General features: G+C 39.8%; 1 protein-coding gene across 3 annotated transcripts in view; it reads left to right on the forward strand.

Annotated features, from left to right (window-relative positions):
* Window positions 1-24110, forward strand: part of NCOA3 (nuclear receptor coactivator 3) — a 74101-nt gene that overhangs the window by 21071 nt on the left and 28920 nt on the right. For 2 of the 3 annotated variants that reach the window (XM_021711469.1, XM_008056288.2), the window contains exons 2-7: window positions 18699-18803; window positions 19655-19827; window positions 20292-20392; window positions 22182-22356; window positions 22741-22929; window positions 23108-23209. In XM_021711469.1, coding sequence (XP_021567144.1) covers window positions 18718-18803; window positions 19655-19827; window positions 20292-20392; window positions 22182-22356; window positions 22741-22929; window positions 23108-23209 — 826 coding nt within the window. In that variant the 5' untranslated portion in view covers window positions 18699-18717. Of the gene's footprint in view, window positions 1-18679; window positions 18804-19654; window positions 19828-20291; window positions 20393-22181; window positions 22357-22740; window positions 22930-23107; window positions 23210-24110 lie in introns of those variants that run through there. The other variant, XM_021711470.1, reaches the window with a different exon arrangement.

The following is a 24110-nucleotide window of genomic DNA, read 5'->3' on the forward strand; positions in this document are numbered from 1 at the left end:
ACTAGAGTCTATAATACTGAGTGACCTCTCACAGAAACAAAGATCCGAATATCACATGTTCTCACTCATATAATGGACCTTGAACATCCAATGCAATACTATAAGAAAATGACTGATGGTATTGGGAAACTATGGGGGGGAGGGGGATGGGATTAACAGTAGCAAATATCTGTCGGGGGATGGGAAAACACCTCTTATCAACAGGGTGCCTGAATGAAACGTAATTGTACACCTAACCCTTAACTGTACCCCACAAAACCATAATAGAAAATACTGATTAATGAAAAAAAAGATAAAATAAACTTTGGAGTTTTAGTTTATGGTTGGCATACTGAGTGGGGAATTAATTTTTCCTTCCTTTCTTTTGATATCCTTTTCTGTGTGTATGTCCCCCTTCCCAATCTCCTGCCATTCATACCTCTATTTTTTTTTTTTTTTGAGTTGGAGTCTCACTCTGTCACCCAGACTGGAGTGCAGTGGCCGCTCCCGGCCACCGCAGCCTCGACCTGCTGGGCTTCGGCGATCTTTCCGCCTCAGCCTTCCAAGTAGCCGGAATTACAGGCATGTGCTACCACGCTTGGCTGATTTTTTGATTTATTGTAGAGTTGAGGTCTCACTGCCCAGGTGGGTCTCGAACCCGCGGGCTCAGGCAGTCCACTCACCTCAGCCTCCCAAAGGCACGGGATTACAGGCTGAGCCACCGAGCGTGGCTTTTTTTTTTTTTTTAAAATTAAAAAAATCTTTTAAATGATAGAGATGTGGTCTCGCTATGTTGCCTAGGCTAGTCTTGAACTCTTGACCTCAAGCGATTCTCTGCCTTGACCTCCATATGTGCTGGAGTTACAGGCCATGAGCCACTGTTCCTGGGCCATACCTCTATTTTTGTTGCTTTCATACATTTCCACCATACCTTCAGTGTAGGGTATGGTCTAGGATTCTATCCTGAGGTATTATTGCAATATCAGAAATATACATGACCCAAGTTTTTGATATAGCTCCCTTTCTTCTCCTTGGTTTTTTTTAAGCAGGATTTATTGAGAGGACAGAAAAGCTCCCACAGTAGAAGGGGACCCAGAGAGTTACCCGTTTCTTTCTTCTATAACTCTAGGTGGCAGATTGATATAACCAGTAATTCTATCTTCGTATGTATGTTGAGTCGGGGTCTTGCTCTGTTGCCCAGGCTGGAGTGCAATGGCATAGTCACAGCTAACCACAGTGTCCAACTTCTGGGCTCAAGCATTCTTCCTGCGTCAGCCTCTCCAGTAAGGGGGACTATAGGCATGCCTCTCTATACCTGGATAATTTTTAGGTTTTTTGTTGACATGAGATCTATGTTGCCCAGCCTGGTTCCCAACTCCTGGGCTGAAGTTATCCTCCTGCCTCAAGCTTCCAAAGTGTTGGGATTATTGATGTGAGCCACTGTACCTGGCCTACTCTAGTTTGTTTATTTATTTATTTTTATTTTAAAGATGTGGGGTACAATTCAGGGTCTAGTTATTGATAATAGCTTCCCCCCATTTGTCTTTCAGGAATTGTTTGTTTGGTTTCTACTTATGAGCGTTGCTTTTGGTTCTGTTATCCATTATGCATTATTTGATTTTCTGACTGTCTGCTTGTTTCTTGGTCCTAGAGCTCAGTGGGTTCATGGAGTTATCAATCTGTTGCTTTATATTTGCTCTGTGTCTTGCTCTACAAATATATTTGTCATATTTGAGCGTGACGGTAAAAATTAATAAGTACATATTTTGTCATTATTATATTTAAAACAAAAAGTAAGGCATTTTTTGGTTATAAGTAATATTCTCGTATGTCATCTTACCAAGAAGTGTTTTTTGTTTTTTTTTTGTTTTAGTTGTGGTCTCAGTCTGTCGCCCAGGCTGGAGTGCAGTGGCACTATCATGGCAGCCTTGACCTGCTGTGCTCAGATGATCCTTCTGCCCCAGCCTCCTGAGTAGTTGGTACTACAGACGTGTGACACATGCCTGGCTAATTTTTTTATTTTTGACAGAGACAGGGTCTTGGTATGTTGCCCAAGCTGGTCTTGAGCTACTGGGCCCATGTAATCCTCTTGCCTCGGCCTCTCTGAGTGCTGGGATTACAGGTGTGAACCAACATACCTGGCTCCATGTGTTATTTTGATCTCACATTATGGCCTGTTTATTATATAGGCCTACAGAGACTAGATACTAAAATGTTCATTAAATTAATGTGTAGAGTATTTTAGAGAAGCCAGGCTAGTTTTCTAGCTTTCAGCTCCAACCTTAATCTAGTACAGTGGTTCTCTGAGTGTGGCTCGTGGATCCCTGATAGTCCCTGAGAGCCTTTTAGAGATCTATATGCTTAAAACTATTTTCTTAATAATGCTAATAATACTATTTGCTATTTTTGTCCTCTTGATGTCTTCGGCAATGGTGCAGTGGTGCATAGCACTGCGGGCACCTTACCTTGAGAAGGCAGGGACACTGGACTCTACTGTCGTCACTATATAGAACACCCCCCCCCCCAAAAAAATAAAGTCTGCTGTTTGTCTTGAGGAAGAGGACTTGCACAGTGGTTTGAGGTGTGGATTGAACTAGCCAGTTTATTCATCCAATACCCGAAAGAACAACTGACTAACTGTGGTTATTGCAACTTGGGTATTTATAGATAGTGTCTTGACATTGAGCTAGGCAAACCCATCACTTAAGGAAAAACATGGCTGTATTGGTTGGCAATGATAAAATTTTAGCTTTCAAGTTAAATTATAATGTTGGCCAATTCAAATTTGTTATAATGAACATGAGAGCTTTTTACCAGTTTTCTGAGATGGTAATACTAATGAAATGTGAGTTTTAAAAAAATTGTATAGTAAAATATGTCAGCATTTGAAAGATATGCTTAATTTAGTGAACCAGTATTATTCACATGATCAGTATTTGACTACAAGATCATGCATGGGTAATAGTTCTGGTCAGAGTGCAAATTAAGTCAATATAGTTTAATGTAATAGCATGAAAGTACACTGGTATGGTTTCAGGCACCACTTTGCAACTCTAAGAAGCCAGAATATACCAGCCTAAAAAATGCCCATTTGGCATAAGAATTATTTTGAGAAACAAACTCTGGAGAGGCTCTGAAAGCAGAGGAGAAGTTACTCTTTTTTAAGGGGAAATATATCTAGAATGGAAATGTCCATTTGTAAGGGTGTCTTCCTCTTTACCAGGAAGAGAAGGATGATTCAACCACTAGAGAATTATCACTGGAGAAGGCGTCCACTTACATCTGCATAATAGACTCCCTCTTGTTTACTGTGCTTTTCTGATCACCTCCCAATAACTGTCCCCCTTCTCCCCATATTTTTTCTTTGTTTCAACTGAAGATGGGATGTAAGTCTGAATCCTAAGTCAGCCCTTAGAAATGGAAAGATTTACTCCTTTCTCTGGATATCTTCATGTATATATGAAGTATGCATTTTAAACTTATTTATTTTTCTCTTGTTAATCTGTCTTTTGTTATAGGATCTGTCCTTCCTGAGAACTCAGGGTAGAAGGAACTTATTTTTTCCTCTTCTACACAACTAACCTTTAACACTTGTTGAGTTTTAGTGTAATATCAAGGAATATATCCATAATTTTTTATAAAAAGGATATTGCAGTAGCCCCCCCCCCCCCTTTTTTTTGGAGTCAGAATCTCACTCTGTCACCCGGGCTGGGGTGCAGTGGCATGCTCACTGATACCACAGCCTTGACTTGCTGGGCTCAGGCAATCCTTCGACCTCAGCCTTCCAAGTAGCTGGAACCACAGGCATGCGGCACCACACCCGGCTAATTTTTTGGTCTATTGTAGAGACGAGGTCTCATGAAGTTGCCCAGGCTGGTCTCTAACCTGTGGGCTCAGGCAATTCTCTCATCTCTCTCTCCCAAAATGCTGGGATTACAGACATGAACCACCATGCCTGACTGACCTTCCTTTTACAAGCACATGTCCATGTGAGCCTGGATTTTCTTCATATCCTTTAATCAGACTAACATGTCTGTCTAAGCATGGTATAAAAAAGAAAATAACGTATTGGAACAGATTTAGTGCAGAAGTAAATAACTTTCTATTAAGTCAGGCATACGATTTGCAAAAAAAAGTAAAACAATTTTGTGTCAAAAAATTATTTTTATTAAAATATTTGTATATATGGTGGACTTTAAAAAATGAACTTCTAATATTTCTAAGTTTTAATTTCTTTCAATTTTTATTTGCCAGTTTAGTCTAATACAGTTTAATTTCTCATATGGTAAATATCAATATATAACCCACATAACAAATGCTCTTTAGGGTTCCCAGGTTTGTTTGTTTGTTTTTTGTTTTTTTGAGTTGGGGTCTCACTCTTGTTACCCAGGCTAGAGTGCAGTGGCACGATCGCAGCTCACTTCAGCTTTGACCTCCTGGGTTCAGGTGATTCTCTCACACTGTCCTTTGAGTAGCTGAGACTATAAGCATGTGCCAATATGCTGGCTAATTTTTTATGGAGACAAGGTCTTGCAATGTTGCCCAGGCTGGTCTCAGACTCTTAGGCTAAAGCAGTCCTCCCGACTTGGCCTCCCAAAGTGCTGGGATTACAGGCATGAACCACCGTGCCCGACCAGGGTTCTCAATTTTTAAGAGGTAAAGGAATCCTGATACTTGAAAGTTTTGAGAGCCACTGATCTAGTGATTTTGAATTTGGTTGGAATTCTAGAAGCATTTGACTTTAACCTTTCTTCACGTTGCAGATTTTGGTGTTTTGTAGTACATTTAATCCCTGCTACACCTTCCTCTATTTCATCCAATTTAAGGAGGCTTGAACTAACCAATGAAGTTTGGCCAATTTCAAGGGCATTTAGTTGCTAACCTGAATCTCTTTTATTGTAAGAACCGGATTTATTGCAGAGATTTGGAACTTTGATCAACTGTATAGCATTGTATGCTATATGTTTGGTACTCAGTTGTTTCTGCTTTTGAATAACAGACTAGTCATTAATTTTTAATGAAGACATTTTTATAACGCAATACAGTTTGTGATTATATACCTACTAGTTTGTTGATTCCTGAAATTGGGTCGTCAGTCAGCTCCTTGAAGGCAAAAAAAAAAACCTTTTGTTTTGATCAACAGGTCGCCCCAAGCATGTAACATGGGGAATATGTTTTCTTTGTCTATGTGGGCAACACCTGATATGTTGAAGAGTGACTACTCTTGATGCTTGATGAAGGTGGTTTTGGTTTTCATCACTTCAGGTGTATGAATTATTTCATAGAAGTTCATAAATAACTGCCCCAAATACTCTCTAACAATATTGTGGTACCCCAGCTTCATTTACTAAGCTTGTGAAGTATGTGAATCATGAAACCGACCTTTGAACAGCAACAAAGAAGAAAAGCAAACTGTGTTGTATTTTAAATTACTTGAATGATGTGCTTTTCATCCTGTTTTCAGTATTTTATAGTTTTGCTGACTGTAGAAATGTCCCCTGAAACAATCGTGACCTAGCAGTGTAGAGTTTTGGGGGCTTTTTGGTACTTGGATATATTCTCATTCATTGTTTGTATTATTATTGGATGAATGACAGCTTTATTCATTATTTTCATTATCCTTTATTTGTATTTATTGTTCGATGAATAATGACTTTAGACATTTATTTGAAAAGATATATTCTATTATCTGACATGTAACTTCTAGGATATGGAAACATTTTTTTAAAAAGATTCTTTTGAATTTAAGGTTGGAATTATAATTGTTGAAGAGAACAAACCGTGAGGTCACACACACACAAAAAAAGACAATGGAAACAGCAAGGCCTGAGCCACAGACTAATCAGCAGTAATGATGGCCCATTTGGGAAGTCTTATGAGTCAGACTTGCTGTGTCCTGTTGCTAGAGTTGGAGACCATCTGCTCCAGCTTTTTACTCTATAGAGAGGGATCTCTTGAGACCTCTCTGTCTCTCTCTCTCTCTTTCTCTTGTTTTCTATCTTCAATACTTTTTCTCAGTGTATTTTTTTCAGCTTGACATTTTTTCATTGTTAATGTTTATAAACTTAGCTGGGTGCAATGACTTTGCCTGTAATTCCAGCACTTTGGGAGACTGAAGTGGGAAGATAGCCCAGGAGTTCGAGACCAGCCTTTGTAACATGGTGAGATCTCATCTATACAAAATAATTAGAAAATCAGCCAGGCCTAGGGGCATGCCTGTAGTCCCAGCTACTCAGGAGGCTGGGGCAGAAGGATTGCCTGAGCCCGGGAGGTTGAGGCTGTGGTGAACCATGATCGTGCCACTGTACTCCAGTCCCGGTGACAGAGTGGCACTCTGACATAAAAAAAATATTTTTGTAATGTCAATGTTACAGGTAAATGTAGTATCTTCCTATTTTTTATACTGGTGGACAGGACTAACTTCAATACTGTAGGGGGGAGGTGTTTTTCAGCCTTGCTTTTGACCATGGTTAACGTTCCCTCTTCATTGTTTGCTGAGTGTCACTTTATGTACCAACTTTGCTGCTCTCAGGTCGCTGTTTGATGACCAGGTGCTCATGTTGTAAACTTGTAAGTTTTAAATTTCTTCCTCGCTACTGTCTCTTCTTCTTGAGACAGATTGAAAGGATGGATTAGGAGAGCATAGGGCACAAGCTGTGATCATCTCCTTTGCATCTTTATCGCTTATTAGTTAACTTTATATCAGATTTCATTTCTGCTGTCTGTTACTACCTGCTCCATTCCCCACTGCTTCTCTTTATCCAGCTGTTTTCCACTTACCATAGTGTGGCTAAAATCTTTGATTTTTGTTTTTCTCTTTTTCCTGCCTTTCTTGCTCTGCTGATTGTATTTTCATTATATGTCAAAGAGATAATCTCAGGTCTAAATAACACTTTTGATGTAGAGATACCTACATCTGTCGAAGAAAAATTTAACTACAAATCCAGAGGTAAAAATATATTATTAACAAAAAAACTGACCAGGTGCTGTGGCCCACGCCTGTTATCTCAGCACTTTGGGAGGCCAAGGTGAGGACTGACTGAGCCCAGGAGTTCAAGATCAGCCTGGGCAACATAGCGAGACCATGTCTCTACAGAAATAAAAATCATTAGCTGGCCATGGTGGCATGTGCCTGTAGTCCCAGCTACTTAGGGGGCTGAGGCAGGAGAATTGCCTAAGCCCAGGAGGTAAAGGCTGTGGTAAGCCATGATGGTGCTACTGCACTCCAGCCTGGATGACAGAGTGAGAGACCCCAATTCAAAACAAACAAACAAAAAACCCAGAATTATGTTCTGTGCCTAACACCTTTGAAAGTACTTGGATGCTGTCTTCAGAATCTTCTAAGAGGTGCCTGTTTATTCCTTACTGTCTATCTTAAGAACATAAGTATTTGACTTAATTTATTTATTGAGTCAGAGTCTCACTGTATCGCCCAGGCTGTAGTGCAGTGGCACACTCATGGCCACCACAACCTTGATTTGCTGTGCTCAGGTGATCCTTCCATCCCAGCCTTCCAAGTAGCTGAACTACAGGTGTGTACAACCATGCCTGGCTAAGTATTTGATTTATTGTAGAGATGAGGTCTTGCCAAGTTGCCCAGGCTGCTCTCGAACCTCTGGACTCAGGCTGTCCTCTCACCACTTCCTCCCAAACTGCTGGGATTACAGATGTGAGCCACCATGCCTGGCAATCTTTTGTTTATTCTATGTTCATAGCTGTATATTAGTTACTATCTACCACTTCACTGGGAAAATGTTTTGAATTCCAATCAGCTAACTGTAAGTCTAGGACTGCATGAATAGATCCGGTTAAATTTTTTTTGTCGGCCAGGCTCGGTGGCTCAGCCTGTAATCCCGCGCCTTTGGGAGGCTGAGATGAGTGGATTGCCTGAAGCCTGCGGGTTCGAAACCTGCCCGGGCAACTTAGTGAGACCTCGTCTCTACAATAAATCAAAAAAACTAGCTGGGCGTGGTAGTGCACGCCTGTAGTTCCAGTTACTTAGAAGGCTGAGGCGGAAGGATCGCCAGCGCCCAGCAGGTCGAGGTTGCGGTGGCCGGGAGCGGCCAGTGCACTCCAGTCTGGGCGACAGAGTGAGACTCCAACTCAAAAAAAAAACAAAAACTTTTTTTTTTTTGGTCTGAATCTTTTAAATTGGTTGCCGTATGGGATATTTGTAGCTGTTGGTTTTTCACATGAGAGCAGGCTTATTTTTTGCCAAACATAGGCCTTTGTTTAACATAGGTCTTTGTTTATGGTATTGCGTACTGTGGAGAGGTCACTCTTGTTATTTAGGCCGGTTGCTTGCTGTGTGTTGCTTTTATCCTCACGGTAGACATGAATATGTAAAACCTGATTATTCCCACCTTTTATAGGTGATGAGCTTTTTATAGGTGTCAGGAAGTTTACTGTTTATTGAAATGATGAAATTGAGATTCAACTCTTAAGTTGGATCCCAACAAAGCTCTTTGTCTTTTTTTATTGTAAGGTAGTAAATGAGCGGAAGGAGTCAAACCCTCCAGCTTTATTTTATAGGCAACTTGAAGCACTATCTTTTGGGAATGGGAAAAATGACGTGTCAGAAAAAAGCAAAATGTTCTCTAAAGCATTTAACTGCTCTCCCCCACCTTGAACCTCCTCTGTATTTTAGGAAGATATGGAGTTGGTCAGAAGAGCTGATGGGAAAGCAAAGGTGAACTGGAGCTGGGAAAAGGAACAGGGGAATGGAGGTGGCAGTGTTAGTTAAAAAAAAAAGTAATAGGCTTGCATACATGTTTATAGAATGACTTGGAGCTTACAAGGTAGAAGGTGGAGACAGAAGAATGAACAGGTATAGTATAGAAAATAAATAAATAATAAAAGTATGAACTTGCATTAAGATAAGGAAGGGAAAACTCTCTAATTGGGTTATTTATGGATTTTTTTTTAAGCCAAAGGTGACAAATAAGCTTGATCTTGAAGAGCAGGAATATTTTAAATAGCAGAGGGGTATAGGAGAGATTTAGAATTTTTTTTTTTGAGTCGGAGTCTCTGTTGCCCCGGCTGGTGTACAGTGGCATGCTCATGGCCACCGCAGATTGACCTGCTGCGCTCAGGCGGTCCTTCTGCCTCAGCCTTCCAAGTAGCCGGTACTACACGCACGCGCCATTACACCCGGTTAACTTTTTGATTTATTGTAGAGATAAAGTCTCACCAAGTTGCCCAGGCTGGTCTCGAACTGGTGGGCTCAGATAATCCTCCCATCTTGGACTCTCAAAGTACTGGCATTATAGGTGTGAGCTGCTGTGTCTAGCCTAGAAACACTTTACTGACTAAAGCTTAAAAACAGGATAGAAAATGTTTTGGTGATCTCCTTTATCAAAAACTCTTTCAGCATATAGGTCATTTTAGTGGCTGGTGGTGTTGGTCGTGGTAATGACGACGATGATGTGAAAGAGGATGTGTGATTGATGATAGTGTTAAAACAAGCCAAATTCGGCCAGGTACAGTGGTTCACGCCTGTAATCCCAGCACTTTTGGAGGCTGAGGTGGGAGGATTGCCTGAGCCCAGAGGTTTGAGATCAACCCGGGCAGTTTGATGAGACTTCATCTCTACAAAAATGAAAAAATTGGCTGGGTGTGGTGACATGTGCCTATGGTTCCAGCTACTTGGAAGGCTGAGGGGAAGGATGGCCTGAGTCCAGCAGGGTAAGGCTGCGGTGGCCTTGAGCTTGCCACTGCACTGCACTCTAGGCTGGGTGACAGAGTGAGACTCCAACTCAAAAAAAAAAAAAAGTCAAATTGAAGATCAGATTTAGTTTTTTTCTTGATGTGAGGTAGATTCAGTGTATCAGATTTTAAGAGCCAGTGTTACCTCTAAAAAAGAGTTGCCTAACTAGTTAGTATGCTGTCAGGAGAAGGTAATTTGATTTAGATGGAGTTGGCTTGCTTAACTCCCTTTGCATGGTGTATGTCTGTGAACTTCAACTCTGTTGGTCATGTAGAGGTTGAGAAGTCTCTTGGCAACAAGCTTCCAGTTGCAGCTAACACCTGTGTTGGCTAATTGGCATGCCCAGTTCTGGTACTAGAGCCTCTGGGGAGTTTGTGTTTGAATTCAGCTTCATCACGTTTAAACTGGAGCTTAAATGTGCAGGAGTTTTGGATATAGCCTGTTGATGGAGAATGAAATGGCAAGATATACAAAGGGAGAGGCGAGAATGATGTTTCGTGCATACAATCATTTGCATGCATAAACTTTCCCACTTAATTTATATATTAAAAGTAGGATGTGTTGCTTACTGTATTGCTTCTTGCTAGCCCCTTTCCCAGTATGCTGGCATTATAAACTAAAGATAGAGGAAAAGAAGTGATCAGGGACTGATACCGTTTTCTTGCATATGTCTCTACCAAAGCAGTTTTAAATTTTTATTATTATTATTTTGTGTAGAAATGGGATCTCACTATATTTCCCAGACTGTTGTCAAACTCTTGGCCTCAAGTTATTCTCCTACCTTAGGTTTTTAAAGTGCTGGGATTACAAGTTACCATGCTTTGCCATCAAGGTAGTTCATTGCAGATACCCATGGGTATGTGTTTTCTGTTTTCAAAAACTGTAGGGTGGTAGGTTTCTTATTGGCTGTGTTCTGTGACACTTCATACAGTTTTTTCATTTTAACACTTACCTAAGTGTAATTGTTTTATGGTTTCCTCTCTGCCAGCTTGAGAGTTCTAGTAATTTGTGGTATCATTCATCTCTGTTTCCTGGGCATGCAAGTTTTTGATCTAAAACGGAGTTAAATTGAAACACGGATTACAGTGTACTTTATCCTACTAAACATAACAGATTATCAGCAACAAAAGGATATTGCCAGCTTGTTTTTATTTAAAAATTTCTCTCTCTTTCCCTTCTAGCTTGTGTCCTCACAGCTCTTAGCAAGGTAGGGAAGAGTCACCCATTTGATGAGAATGCTTTTGTTGTGGTTCTGTTTGTGAGCTTCACGCTTCCCTGCTTCCTTTGCCCTGAAACACACACTATTTCTCTTCGGTTCTTTCCTCCACGGTCCCCTTTTCTTGGAGCTGCGCCTGTTTTATCAGTAAGAGTATGGACAACAGATTGACCGAGTATTGGACAACAGTGACCAAAAAAAAAAAAAAAACCAACCCTTTTAGCTTGATATTTTGGGAAACAAAATCTTCTTAGGATTAAGCCCTTGGATTTTAATTTGTCTGGATAGGAGTGTCAATTTGGAATTTGAGTTTTGGTTAGAGGCTTTATATATGAATGTCTCAAATTCTTCCCTAGGACTTAAAAAAAAAAAGTCTAATTGGCTTGAGTGGTCTCTGCTTTTACACAGTGCTTGAAGCAGTTTTTAATAAATCAATTCAAATCCACAGCTGTTTGAAAAAATTTTTCAAGTTACTGTGATTCTCAAGAGATACCCCCAAATTCTCCCCAATTAGCGTATTTAATCACCCCTTGTAGAAGTCAGGCAGATAAGCCTGACGGGTAAACTGAAGTACTGCTGGGAGAGTCAAAAGCTCTTGGCTCCAGCATTTAGTCATGGCAAACGAAAGAACAAAATGTTTGACAGACTGTATTCGGGTATTGTGTTTGCTTTTCTGATCTCAAATTTTCTTCTTGCTATGTGAGCCACTGACTGTTCATCTCAAGTGGAAATAAGGGTCACGGGTAATATCAGACTCCAGAGAGTTCAGTTCATTTAGTGATTTGGAGGGGAACAGTTAGGTTAAAGGGCTTGAGGGGAAGAGCAGCATTAGAACCTGCTGAGCATTGAGTCTATGTGAACTTCTTGTCTCTGTCCCTAATACTTCATGCTCCCAAACTGGGTGCCACAACTTCTCGGTTTTCTTATTGTGAAGCTGAAGAATTTTCTGGCTAATTGGCGATTGTGTGATTCAGTGGTATAAATGGTTTGTTTTGGTGGTGAGGGCAATAAAATGGCCAGGAAACATTTGATACGTATTTTGTTTTTTGTTTCTTTGTGTTCTTTTGAGTTGGGGTCTCACTCTGTTGCCTAGGTTGGAGCGCAATTACAGCTCAATTACAGCTCACCGCAGCCTTAACCTCCTGGACTGAGGTGATCCTCCTGCCTTTGCCTTCTGAGTAGCTGGGACTACAGGCTTGTGCCACCAAGCATAGTTAATTTTTTGATTTTTTTTTTTGTAGGGACGAGGTCTTGCTTGTTGCCTAGGTTGGTCCCAAACTCCTGGGCTCCATTAATTCTCCTGCCTAGGCCTCTTAAAGTGCTGGGTTTATAGGCATGTGCCACCGTACCTGGCCTTGATACATATATTCTTTTGGTTATAAAGTCTGAAAAAAATATTGTAGTCCTAGCTCTGCCATCCAGAGTCTATGTGTGATCTAGTGGCAAGTTATTTAGCCATTTTCCTGTCTGAGACATGGGAATAACATATACCTTAGAGGGTCATTGTGAGTACTTAACCAGTATATGTGAAGTGTCCAGCACTGTACTGTCACAAAGTTGTCTCCTTCCTTCTCTGTTAATTTAGGAATACTGAAATATTTCGGTTGGTTTCTGTGTTGGTTTAGATTTGCTGAGTAAGCGATCTCCTCCTATTTTGGCATGATACGGCTTTTCTTAGGTCTCTCCAAATGACATCTTGCTTGCCTGATGAACACTGGCATTGTTGATTGATACCTTTTCCTTTTGGACAGGGAGTACTTCTTCCATCCTTGTCCAGTTGGTTTGTTTGCTCTCTATGTAATCAAACCTTTTTCCTCCTGTCTTAATCCATAATCAAACCTTTCCCCTCCTGTCTTAATCTCAATACCCAAGAGAAAACATTTTCATGGTTTTTGACCCAGCAAATACAATTCTTTGCTGCTTTTTAGCCTCGATTAATTAGTTATTCCATGACTTCATTTTCTAGCAATTTATTGTATTCTGTAGATGACTCAGCTTCAACATATTCCAAAACTTGGTGGTCATATATAGAAAGGCCTAAAGTATTTATATTTGTATGAACCATTCTATCTATTTGCTTTAAGATTCTTGCTCACTGTAAATCTTATCATGGATAAGCTTCTGACTTTTCTAAAGAATATAGAAATAGCAGTAGTTTTGATAGCATTGGAAGGTATACTAAATTGCTACTGTTCCATATTTGAAGTAATTGTGCAGAATATCTTGCTTAAATGTAATCTTAAAGTATGCATTGTCATAGTAATGCATTTAAGTAGTATAGCATAGAACTCTTTTCAGTAGAAACATTTTAGATAAGGAAAACTGTAAAAAAGCCCATGGACCTAGATGGTAGAGTTTACATTGAAAGATTGAATTGGTTCTGGCCTTTGAATTCTGATTCAATGAAAAGTTCCTCTCGCTAGTCCTTTTCTGTACTGTGGTATCAGGGCGGAAAATGCTTCTGTAATTGGATTGTGTCCCTACCTGGAAGTGCATTTGGGGTGCATTTCCTGTTTAATAATTTTTATCTCTTCACTGGAAATTTCAAAATAAGTTAAAATTTGTGTGTGTGTGTGTGTGTGTGTGTGTGTGTATTTATTTTTTTGAGTAGGGGTCTCACTCTGCTCATGCTGGAGTGCAGTGGCAGCATTATCACGATCATGGCTCACTGCAGCTTCTAACTCCTGGACTTGAGCAATCACCCTGTGTCAGCTTCGCCAGTAGCTGGGACTAGAGACTTGTGCGACTGCACCCAGCTAATTGTGTGTGTGTGTGTGTGTTGGGGTCTCACTCTGTTGTTGTGCAGACTGGAGTGCTGGGGCGTGATCATGGCTCATGTCAGCCTTGACCTTCCTGGCTCAGGGATCCTCCTGCCTCAGCCTTCTGAGTTGCTGGGGATTATAGTTGCGCATCACCACACCCAGCTAATTGTTTGACTTTTTGTAGAGACAAGATCTCACAATGTTGCTCAGGCTCTTCTCTAATCCTTGGCCTCAAGCAGTCCTCCAGCCTAAGCCTCTCAAACTTCTGGGATTGCAGGCATGGGTCACTGTGCCTGGCTGACTAGCTAATTAGTGTGTGTGTGTGTGTGTGTGTGTGTGTGTGTGTGTGTGTGTGTGTGTGTGTGTGTGTAGAGGAAGTCTTGCTATGTTGTCCAGGCTGGAGCTAATTAGTGTGTGTGTGTGTGTGTGTGTGTGATGTGTGTGTGTGTGTGGAGAGGAAGTCTTGCTATGTTGTCCAGGCTGGAAACTGCAAAAATACATGTATACATCTGACTGTTGGATTTATGACATTGTTTCAGGAGCACAGATTGCTTGGAGAACAAGTATATATTGCAATAATTTCTTTTCTGATTAACTATAGGTGTTTAATTTTGGGGAGTCAGAATTTATAAGAATTCTTCTTATAGTCAAAGTTAATGTGAGACTCTTGCACTATATTATTTCTCCTTTGAGGATGGATTTTACCAACTCCATATATCTTCCAAACTAGATGGGTTGTGGTTTAAGGTGGGAAAATGCAAGCAGTGCAGGCAGTTCCTGATCTGAGTTTCTTACCCTTTGGGACTTCATGGTCCTGGTACATGCTGTGTTCCCCTCTCTCGTCTTCAGTTTTGACTACTGACTGAAAATGGGCTAAATTTAGTGAGTCTGTGCTGGCCTTTTATACCTCAAAACTAGTAATCTACCGAGCTAGATAACATATCCTCTCAGTGAGAAGGAGACAACAGACCTGGCAAATAAAATGTGCTTTGAAAATTTTATTTATAACCATGATTAATACAAAATAGAAAACTCTACCTAAAGTGTTTGTTAGAAACATTTGTGCTCAGAAATTAGTTATTGTATAAATTGAAATTATTATTTTGAGGGCCCAGAAAGTCTTCATTTCTCATGTTGAGCACCTTCTTTAATCATTAGGAGTTGTGTTTGCTCTACTTTGACTTTTGCCGTACAAGAGTTTGTCATTTTCTCTTGGACATTGCTGTCTTGTATGGTTGTACAGTCCATATCTGAGTGAACTGGAAATCTATCAAACCTGTTCTTAAAAAGAGAAATAGAAATATTTTATATACTAAATAATTCTACCTTATACCTTCATGTTTGGGTAAACACCATGATGATGATTTTAAGTGACGATTTTGGATAGTTGGATTGAACTCTGAGTAAACTGGGTAGCAGGGAGGCTATACAGGCTTACGTGTACATGTAGCTGTTCAAGAGGAAAGGCCGTGTGCATCTGTGGACATGGGTGGACATGGGTAAGGTTCTTCATAAGCACACAAACATAAACTTCACACAAACAAGAATGCCGTTCTGCTTTAGACTAACGGTTGTACTTATTGATTTCCCCCCCCCCCATACTAAATAAGAGATTGTCTTGGCTTAGATTCTCTTTTGATGTGAGTTATGCTACACAAATTCATTATGTCAACATATTTTCCCCCCTTCTTCTTATAGTAACTTTTTTTTTTTTTGAGTCAGAGTCGCCCTCTTTTGCCCAGGCTGGAGTGTGGTGCCACAATCATGGCTTACTGCAGCCTCAACCTGCTGGGCTCAGGTAACGTTCTCACTGCTGCTTGCCAAGTACCATGCCCAGCTAATTTTTTTTTTTTTTTTTGAGTTGGAGTCTCACTGTCGCCCAGACTGGAGTGCAGTGGCCTCTCCCGGCCACCACAGCCTCGACCTGCGGGGCTCCAGCGATCCTTCCACCTCAGCCTTCCAAGTAGCTGGAACTACAGGCACACGCTACCATGCCCAGCTAATTTTTTGATTTATTGTAGAGATGAGGTCTCGCCTGCCCAGGCGGGTCTTGAACCCGCGGGCTCAGGCAATCCACTTACCTCAGCCTCCCAAAGGCGTGGGATTACAGGCTGAGCCACTGAGGCCAGCTAATTTTTTATTTATTATAGATCCAGGGTCTCGCCATGCTGCCCAGGCTGGTCTTGAACTCCTGGGCTCAGGCAGTCCTCTCGCCCTGTCCTCCCACAGTGCTGGAATTACAGGTGAGAGCCTCCGTGCCCAGCCATAGTGACATTCTTTATCAACCATGGAAATAAAAATGTAAAAAAATTAAAAGTAATAGGATTGTATTGAATGATTATATAGATCAGAAGGAAGGAAATTCTAAAATATGATTTAGTAGGTTGACTGTTTCTTTTATTCAGTATGTATTCAAGACATGAGTTGACCACCTATTATATGCAGGCACCTTACACTGTACCGAACATACAGCTCATGTTTAACAGCAAAGTAAGGAAATAATATTGAAAATATAGACTAAATCATATCTTTCACATTAAAGAAATGCTGTTATCCATGGAATAGTTTTTCCACTGAGTTTCAGGGATTCAGTTTATAAACAAAAGTTCAAGTAAGGAAATAATATCTAGAATTTGGAAGCAATGATACCTTTAAAGTAATTGTGACTACTCTGGCTAGTTTGCTACTCAATTTAAAAATAACCTTTGAGTGAAACAAATATAAAACCCAGTTATGGAGACATAGCTAGATCTACCCAATCTTTGTACTTAAGGAATCACTGTTCTTTAAAAAAAAAATTATTGGAAAAATCAAAATTGAACATACTTTTCAAACTTTTTTTTATTTGGAAATAATAAAGCAGAGTTGCAAGAACATAGTACAAGGAATTTGACATTGATAACATTTTTATTGTACGTATTACAGTTTTGTCAATCGATCCAGTAATATCCTTTATAGCTCTTCCATTCCTCCAGTACAGAATTCAGTCTAGGATCAAATATTACATTTACTTGACATTTTTCTGTAGGTCTGTTTAAAATCTGGACTACTTACACAGATTTTGTTTTTTGTTATATGGACATTTTTGAAAATTCAATACTCCTGAGATTGTGTGTTCTGAGTGTGCCTTAAAATCATAACATTGAACCACTAGTAGTCAGGGTTATTTTAAGTTCTCTCGTTCATATAAATTTATGTCACTAGCAAAACAAAAAAAATCTGTAAATCATCTCTTTATTAAATATGAAGAAGATGCCTTATTCTTCAAGATACTCAATACACATTTTATATTTTGCAGTCCAAATTATAAAATGAAATTTGCTGGTATTTATTTAATACCTGGTACATGTATAAAGATGAGTGTTATCTAGAATTTCTGATTTGGGATCATGTGATTTTGATTTTTTTAAAAAAGCGATTTTAAGTCTGATCAGCATCCTGAGTGATTTTTTGCATTTTTATTCATTTGTCTTCTGGTCCTATTTTGCCACCTAGTGGACATTTGTGTCCTTCAGCATATGCCTCAGAGTCTAGCTGGAGTGCAGAATGCATCTTAATATACAAAACAGTAGTTTAGATTGTTCTCTCCTCATTAGTTAACATGGAATTCTCTAGAAACAATGACTGTCTTATCCTAGACAAAAGTTTTTTTTTTTCCTCCTGAATCAGAATCTCACTCTGTCACCCAGGCTGGAGTATAGTGGCATGCTGCTCATGGCCATGGCAGCCTCTACCTGCTGGACTCAGGCGATCCCTCTGCCTCAGCCTTCCAAGTAGCTGGAACTGTTGGCATGTGCCACCCTGTCCAGCTAATTTTTTAATTTATTGTAGAGATGAAGTCTCACCATGTTGCCCAGGCTGGTCTCAAACCCACGGACTCAGGCAGTCCTCTCATCTCAGCCTCCCAAAATGTTGGGATTATAGGCGTGAGCCACCGCACCTGGCTAAACAAAAGTTTAGTACAGATAGAGTTTTCAGTGAGCAGAGTCTTAGTAGATATCTCAAGTTATGAGTTTCTGGGTATCACAGTCTACTCTTCTTTCTCAAAAGGAAATATTCCATCATGTCTTCTTCATCAGTTAAACTTTTAATTAAGGCACACGTTTTGGGTCAGTCAGTATTAAATAATTGTTGTTGTGTAGATTGGTGATGCCCCTCCCTACCACCCCAGGAGTTCTCTTCATTAACATCTGCTTTCTAAGTAGAACGTAGTAGAGTCGTACAGTGTGACACAGATGACAGGAGAAAGCCACAATGGATGATAAATATTAATAAAGTTGCCCAAAGGAAAAATATATTACCTTGAAAATAAGCTAAATAAATTAGACTTTTTGTTTTTGAGTCTTGGAGTATTATTCTATGGCTCAGGTAGGAGTGCACAGTATGTTCACAGCTCACCCTAACCTCAACTGTCTAGGCTCAAGTGGTCTTCCCACCTCAGCCTCCTGAGCAGATGGGACTACTGGCTTGTGCCACTATGCCCGGCTAACTGTTTTGATTTTTCTTGTAGAGATGTCATTTTGCTGTGCTTCCCGGGAGGGTCTTGAACTCTTGGGCTCAAGCGAACCTCTTGCCACAGCCTCCCAAAGTGCTGGGGTTATAGACCTAAGCTACCCAGCTTGGCCTAATCTTATCATATTATGGGATAAGCTTTATTTGTGCTTTACTTGGGTATAAGTAAAATTTAGGGATTTATCACTTTTGGAGACTCAGTAGTCTCTCTCTTTCTTTATTAAATATGAAGAAATGCCTTATTCTTCGAGACACTCAATACACACATTTTTAGTAGAATCTGAGAAACATTTCTGTCTTGGGGTTGGACATTGTGCATAGTTAAATTGGAATACGAAGTCTGAGGTCATTTTCAAAATACATTTTCAATATACTTATTTATGATAAAAAATACTGAGAATAATATAACCATTTAGAGAAAATAGTTCTGAATTACTGGGTGCAGTTGTTCAATCATACAGCACCTTCATAGAGTCACGGATATTTAAAACTGTGTATCTTATTTCTTTTTACTCATTCCTAGTTGCTGATGTATATTCAAGATGAGTGGATTAGGAGAAAACTCCTTGGATCCACTGGCCACTGATTCACGAAAACGCAAGTTGCCATGTGATACTCCAGGACCAGGGTAGGTGACTTCTTTCCAGGTACTTTGCCACAGTAGTGCCTCCAAGGTCCCTGGTTTGTTTTGTTTGGGGATAACATTTCAACTTCCTGCTAATTACATTCTCTCGTTAGTGTTTTTTTTGGGGAGTGGGGTGTTACTTCATGGTAAGTAGAGTATTACTGATGAGATGGACATCCCTATAATTGTAATAGAAGCTTTTTGAATAGATGATTCCCATAAAAGGTAGAATATTAACAGTTTGTGGTACTGTAAAAAGAATTTCTGAACAGAAAGGGCAGGAATTAGGAATAGAGGACCAATTATTACAAGTAAGAATCTTTGCTATCTTTTAAGAATATGTTTTAAGTGGATATTTTGACATTCATGAAATTTTATTATTCTTTTCCAGAATGAATCAGAGGTTTAAGTCAGAAATAAATACTATAATCTGTACAATAGTACTCTGTAGCTTTTAAGCATTTGTCAAAGTCAGTGTCATTTGAGGTTTACTATGATACAATTAATAAAACATTTTCATTAATAATAAGTAGCTACCATTAATTTGTTATTATTTGTTGCTGGTTTTATTTTATCTATGAGGTAAAAATTATTCCTTTTTTTAAGGTGAAGAGACTGAGACTAACTCTTCCCAAGGCCATCAGGCTGACAAAATGGTGAAATTGGATTTAGGTTTACATGAATTTTTGCTATGTTGTAGAAGTTCTCCAAGACAATGTTTTGGTAGTTTCTATTGGCTGAGTTTAGTTTGTTTACATGTGAAAGTAATGGTGTTGTGTAGGTGTTGTGTAGGGTCTGACTTTGCTAACATGACTTTTGTGATAGGTATATCATGACTTTTCTCCCCTTCTTAGTCTTACCTGTAGTGGTGAAAAGTGGAGACGGGAACAGGAGAGTAAATATATTGAAGAATTGGCTGAACTGATATCTGCTAATCTTAGTGATATTGACAACTTCAATGTCAAACCAGATAAGTGCGCAATTTTAAAGGAAACAGTAAGACAGATACGTCAAATAAAAGAGCAAGGTAATACGAAGAAAAACACTCAAGTCTTTTAGAAGGACCTTGTCACTGTGTGTTCATTCCCCTTTTGCTGCTTTGTTTGGGTAGGGATTACAACTGATTGAGACTGTGTGAGAATAGGCCAATGAGTAGACCAACTTTGCTCTTCAGGATAAGCAGTTGACAGAGAAATTGAAGAAGGCCAGTGTTGCTCACCCTCTCACGTGTTAGCTCCCTTTCAGGAGGCCATGGGGTAGTATATTTAGAAGTGGAAGAGAATCTGGGGTGTCTTCTGTCCTCCTAGGTAACATGAAGTTTAATTTTTAATGTTTTAAAATATTAGCATTGGTCTCTTATGTCAGGAAACGTTTTGTACACATGTGTAGGTGCGTGCATGTCTTTATGTCTGTTCTGGGGACTGTTTGAAGGTAGATGCGATCTCTAACTGATGTATATGCTGTTTGTTGCATTGCCTTCCATCTTTTCAGGAAAAGCTATTTCCAGTGATGATGATGTTCAGAAAGCTGATGTGTCTTCTACAGGGCAGGGGGTTATTGATAAAGATTCCCTAGGACCACTTTTACTTCAGGCAAGTAAAAAGGTTTTAGCAGTCCAATAAGTTGCGCTTTGGTTTATTATAAGTTGATTAAAAACAGTGAAATTTTGGTTAGGAAATGAGAACAAATAGAAAATATTTCTTTCTTTGAAATCAGAATTCTGACTGTGATGGTAAAGTGTTCTTCTCCTTAACAATACACATAATTCAGGAGGCTTTGGTCCCCCCCCATAAAAATACAGTTGAAAACTGAGAAAGCACAAACACACAAATATAAAAAAGAAATAGGGTAGAAATATTTGGGGGATGGTCGGGTGGGGTGGTTCTTTGGGAGGCCGAGGTGGGGGATTGCCTGAGCCCACGGGTTCGAGAACAACCTGGGCAACTTAGTGAAACCTCATCTCTACAATAAATAAAAAAATTAGCCGGGCCTCGTGGCATATGCCTGTAGTTCCAGATATTTGGAAGGCTGAGGCAGAAGGATCGCCTGAGCCCAGCAGATCGAGACTGCGGTGGCCATGAGCATGCCACTGCACTCCAGCCTGGCTGACAGAGTAAGACTCCGACTTAAAAAAAAAAAAAAATAGGGGGGGGGGGTACGGCCTGTGAGCTGGGCACAGTGGCTTACACATATAATCCCAGCATTTTGGGAGGCAGAGGCAAGAGGATTGCCTGAGCCCAGGGGTTCAAGACCACCTCAGCAACTTGGTGAGACCTCGTCTCTATAATAAATAAAAAAATGAGCTGGGCATGATGGTGTACACCTGTAGTTCCAAGCTATTTGGAAGACTGAGGCGGAAGGATCACCTGAGCCCAGTAGGTCAAGGCTGTGGTAACCGTGAGTGTGCCACTGCACACTCACTTATTTTATTGTAGAAACGAAGTCTCACCAAGTTGCCCAGGCTGGTCTTGAATCTATGGACTCAGGCAGGTTTCTTGCTTCTGCCTCCTAAAATGCTGATGATTACAAGTGTGAACCACCTGCGCCTGGCAAGGTGTCTTAGATAGATCTGATTAGACTCTTCAAGGCAGGGGCTGAAGCCCTTCATAAAGTTCACTTGTCATCTTGTTTCTGTTTCAGCTACTTAGTTAATCCATTTTTAAATTCCTCTTTGCAAATTCTTATTAAGGAAGAGTATGGTAGTTTCTGTAGCCTGACTTGGCATCAGATGGACAAATGAGAAGAGCTAAGGACGATTTTCTTATTTTTAAAAGCTCCTGTAAGATATAATCCTTAAATTAGGTTAGACATTAATTCAAATTTCACATTGACCATATTTGTCTTTCCCCTCCAGATTGTCCTTTTTATTTTTTAATAGCCCTATAGTAATGGAGCTAATGTTAATAGAAATGGTGGCTTATAGCAGTTTGTAGTATTTGTTAAATCAACAGGTGTTTTCTCACATTCTACTTACTACTTAGACTGCTGCCTGGTAAGGCTACCATAACAAAAACCACAGAGTGAGTAGCTTAAACCAATAGACATTTATTTATTTTAGTACTGGAGGCTGGAGGTCCAGGATCAAGGTGTTGGCAAGACTTGTTCTCCTGAGTCCATCCACCCTCCTTGACTTGTCACTGTGTCCTCACATGGCCTTTTCTCTGCATGCACATCCCTGGCTTCTCTTTCTGTCACTTTATGGAACACCATTTATATTGGATTAGGGCCTGCCCATATGACCTCATTTCTCCTGAATTACCTTCTTAAATGTCCTGCCTCCAAATATAGTCACATGAGGGTTAGAGCTTCAGCACAAGAGTTGGAGGACCAGGAGGATACAGTTTAGTCCACAGCAGCCTGTATTAACATATCTCCTTTTAGGCATTGGATGGTTTCCTGTTTGTGGTGAATCGAGATGGAAACATTGTATTTGTGTCAGAAAATGTCACACAATACTTGCAATATAAGCAGGAGGACCTGGTTAACACCAGTGTTTACAATATCTTGCATGACGAAGACAGAAAGGATTTTCTTAAAAACTTACCAAAATCTACAGGTAGGCTCTTAATGTGTATTTTCTAAGTATGTTAAAAATTTTTTCCTTGAACATTTCTTATAAAATTGAATGTACTTTTTAGGAAGCCAAGTGATCTTACTTATATAGAGAGGCATGTGGTTAATAGCAAAATTTTCAAATATGGCCTCAGTGAATTCACAATTTTTATATATTTTATGGGGCCAAAGTACAGAGTGAGTTACAAAATACGGTGAGATTTCTGTTGAAGTTAAAATTATTCAAAGGTTTTGTATATTGCCACTCTGAAATGTTAGTATTCTATGGAAAACACATATCATGGGAAAATACAGCTTGGATTCTCGATGGTGGCAATAGACTGAGTTACCAGCTTTTAAATATATCATTTCAATTTGTTTTCCAAAGTTAATGGAGTTTCCTGGACAAACGAAAACCAGAAACAAAAAAGCCATACATTTAATTGCCGTATGTTGATGAAAACATCACACGATATTCTGGAAGACATAAACACCAGTCCTGAGATACGCCAGAGATATGAAACAATGCAGTGTTTTGCCCTGTCTCAGCCACGAGCTATAATGGAGGAAGGGGAAGGTAGTAAGAGCAATCATATGTTTGTGATGTTTATTAAACATGTAGTGGCCACACGTGTAATTTTGTGACTTCAATTGTTTTAGCTCTTGTTATTATATTCCATGTCCTTGCTTTCCTGTTGATTACACATATCCAAAAGTTAGGTATAATCCTTATCTAATTAAATTTTTTATTGTAGATTTGCAATCCTGTATGATCTGTGTGGCACGCCGCATTACTACAGGAGAAAGAGCTTTTCCATCCAACCCTGAGAGCTTTATTACTAGGCATGATCTTTCAGGTAAAAACTCTCTCTGTGTGTATACATTTTAATTTTGGGAAATTTTTATTTAAATTTGGTTTTCAAAATCGGGTTTCTACAGCAGTCATGTAATATATACCTACTGAGTTGAGTGTTTTACATGTATTAATTCTTATGCTTCTTATACAACCTTAAGAGAATTTCACTAAAACCTATGGCATTTGGTTGGATATGTTTGGTGCTTAACATCCCTCACATAAATAAAAAACAAATGTAGAGACGCTTGGCTTGTTCTCCAAGTAGTATTTTGTGTCAGAATTTAATGTTTCTGTTTTCTAACTTCAAACCTATTTGTCATAAAGAAACACAGATTAAAAAATACAGATAATTTAATGAGGATTATTGGGAATAATTATTGACATCACTGTGAACCATTTTTGACCATGGGAATAAAGACCAAAAGATATGGCAGCTGATAAGGCTGAAACACTGTGGCTATATTATTTCTATTGACTTTCAGAGTCACTCTTGTGATCATCTAACCCTAACTGTTGATGTCAAGGATTTGTCATATGTCTTCATCTAGAGATGAAGAAATAGATGTGTGACAGAGAGGCTGGGTTATGTCCAAGGTCATGGCTAATAAGAGAATTTGCAGCTGGGTCTATCTGACTTAAAAAGCCTGGACTAGCTGGGCTCGGTGGCTCAGCCTGTAATCTCCCACCTTTGGGAGGCTGAGGTGAGTGGATTGCTTGAGCCCGTGGGTTCCGAGACCCGCCTGGGCAGCGAGACCTCATCTCTACAATAAATAAAAAAATCAGCTGGGCGTGGTAGCGCATGCCTGTAATTCCGGCTACTCGGAAGGCTGAGGTGGAAGGATCGCCGGAGCCCAGCAGGCGAGGCTGCGGTGGCCGGGAGCGACCACTGCACTCCAGTCTGG

The sequence above is a fragment of the Carlito syrichta genome, unplaced genomic scaffold, assembly GCF_000164805.1.
Source record: "Carlito syrichta isolate Samal-C Ts95f unplaced genomic scaffold, Tarsius_syrichta-2.0.1 Scaffold302313, whole genome shotgun sequence".
In the NCBI taxonomy this organism is placed as follows: domain Eukaryota; kingdom Metazoa; phylum Chordata; class Mammalia; order Primates; family Tarsiidae; genus Carlito; species Carlito syrichta.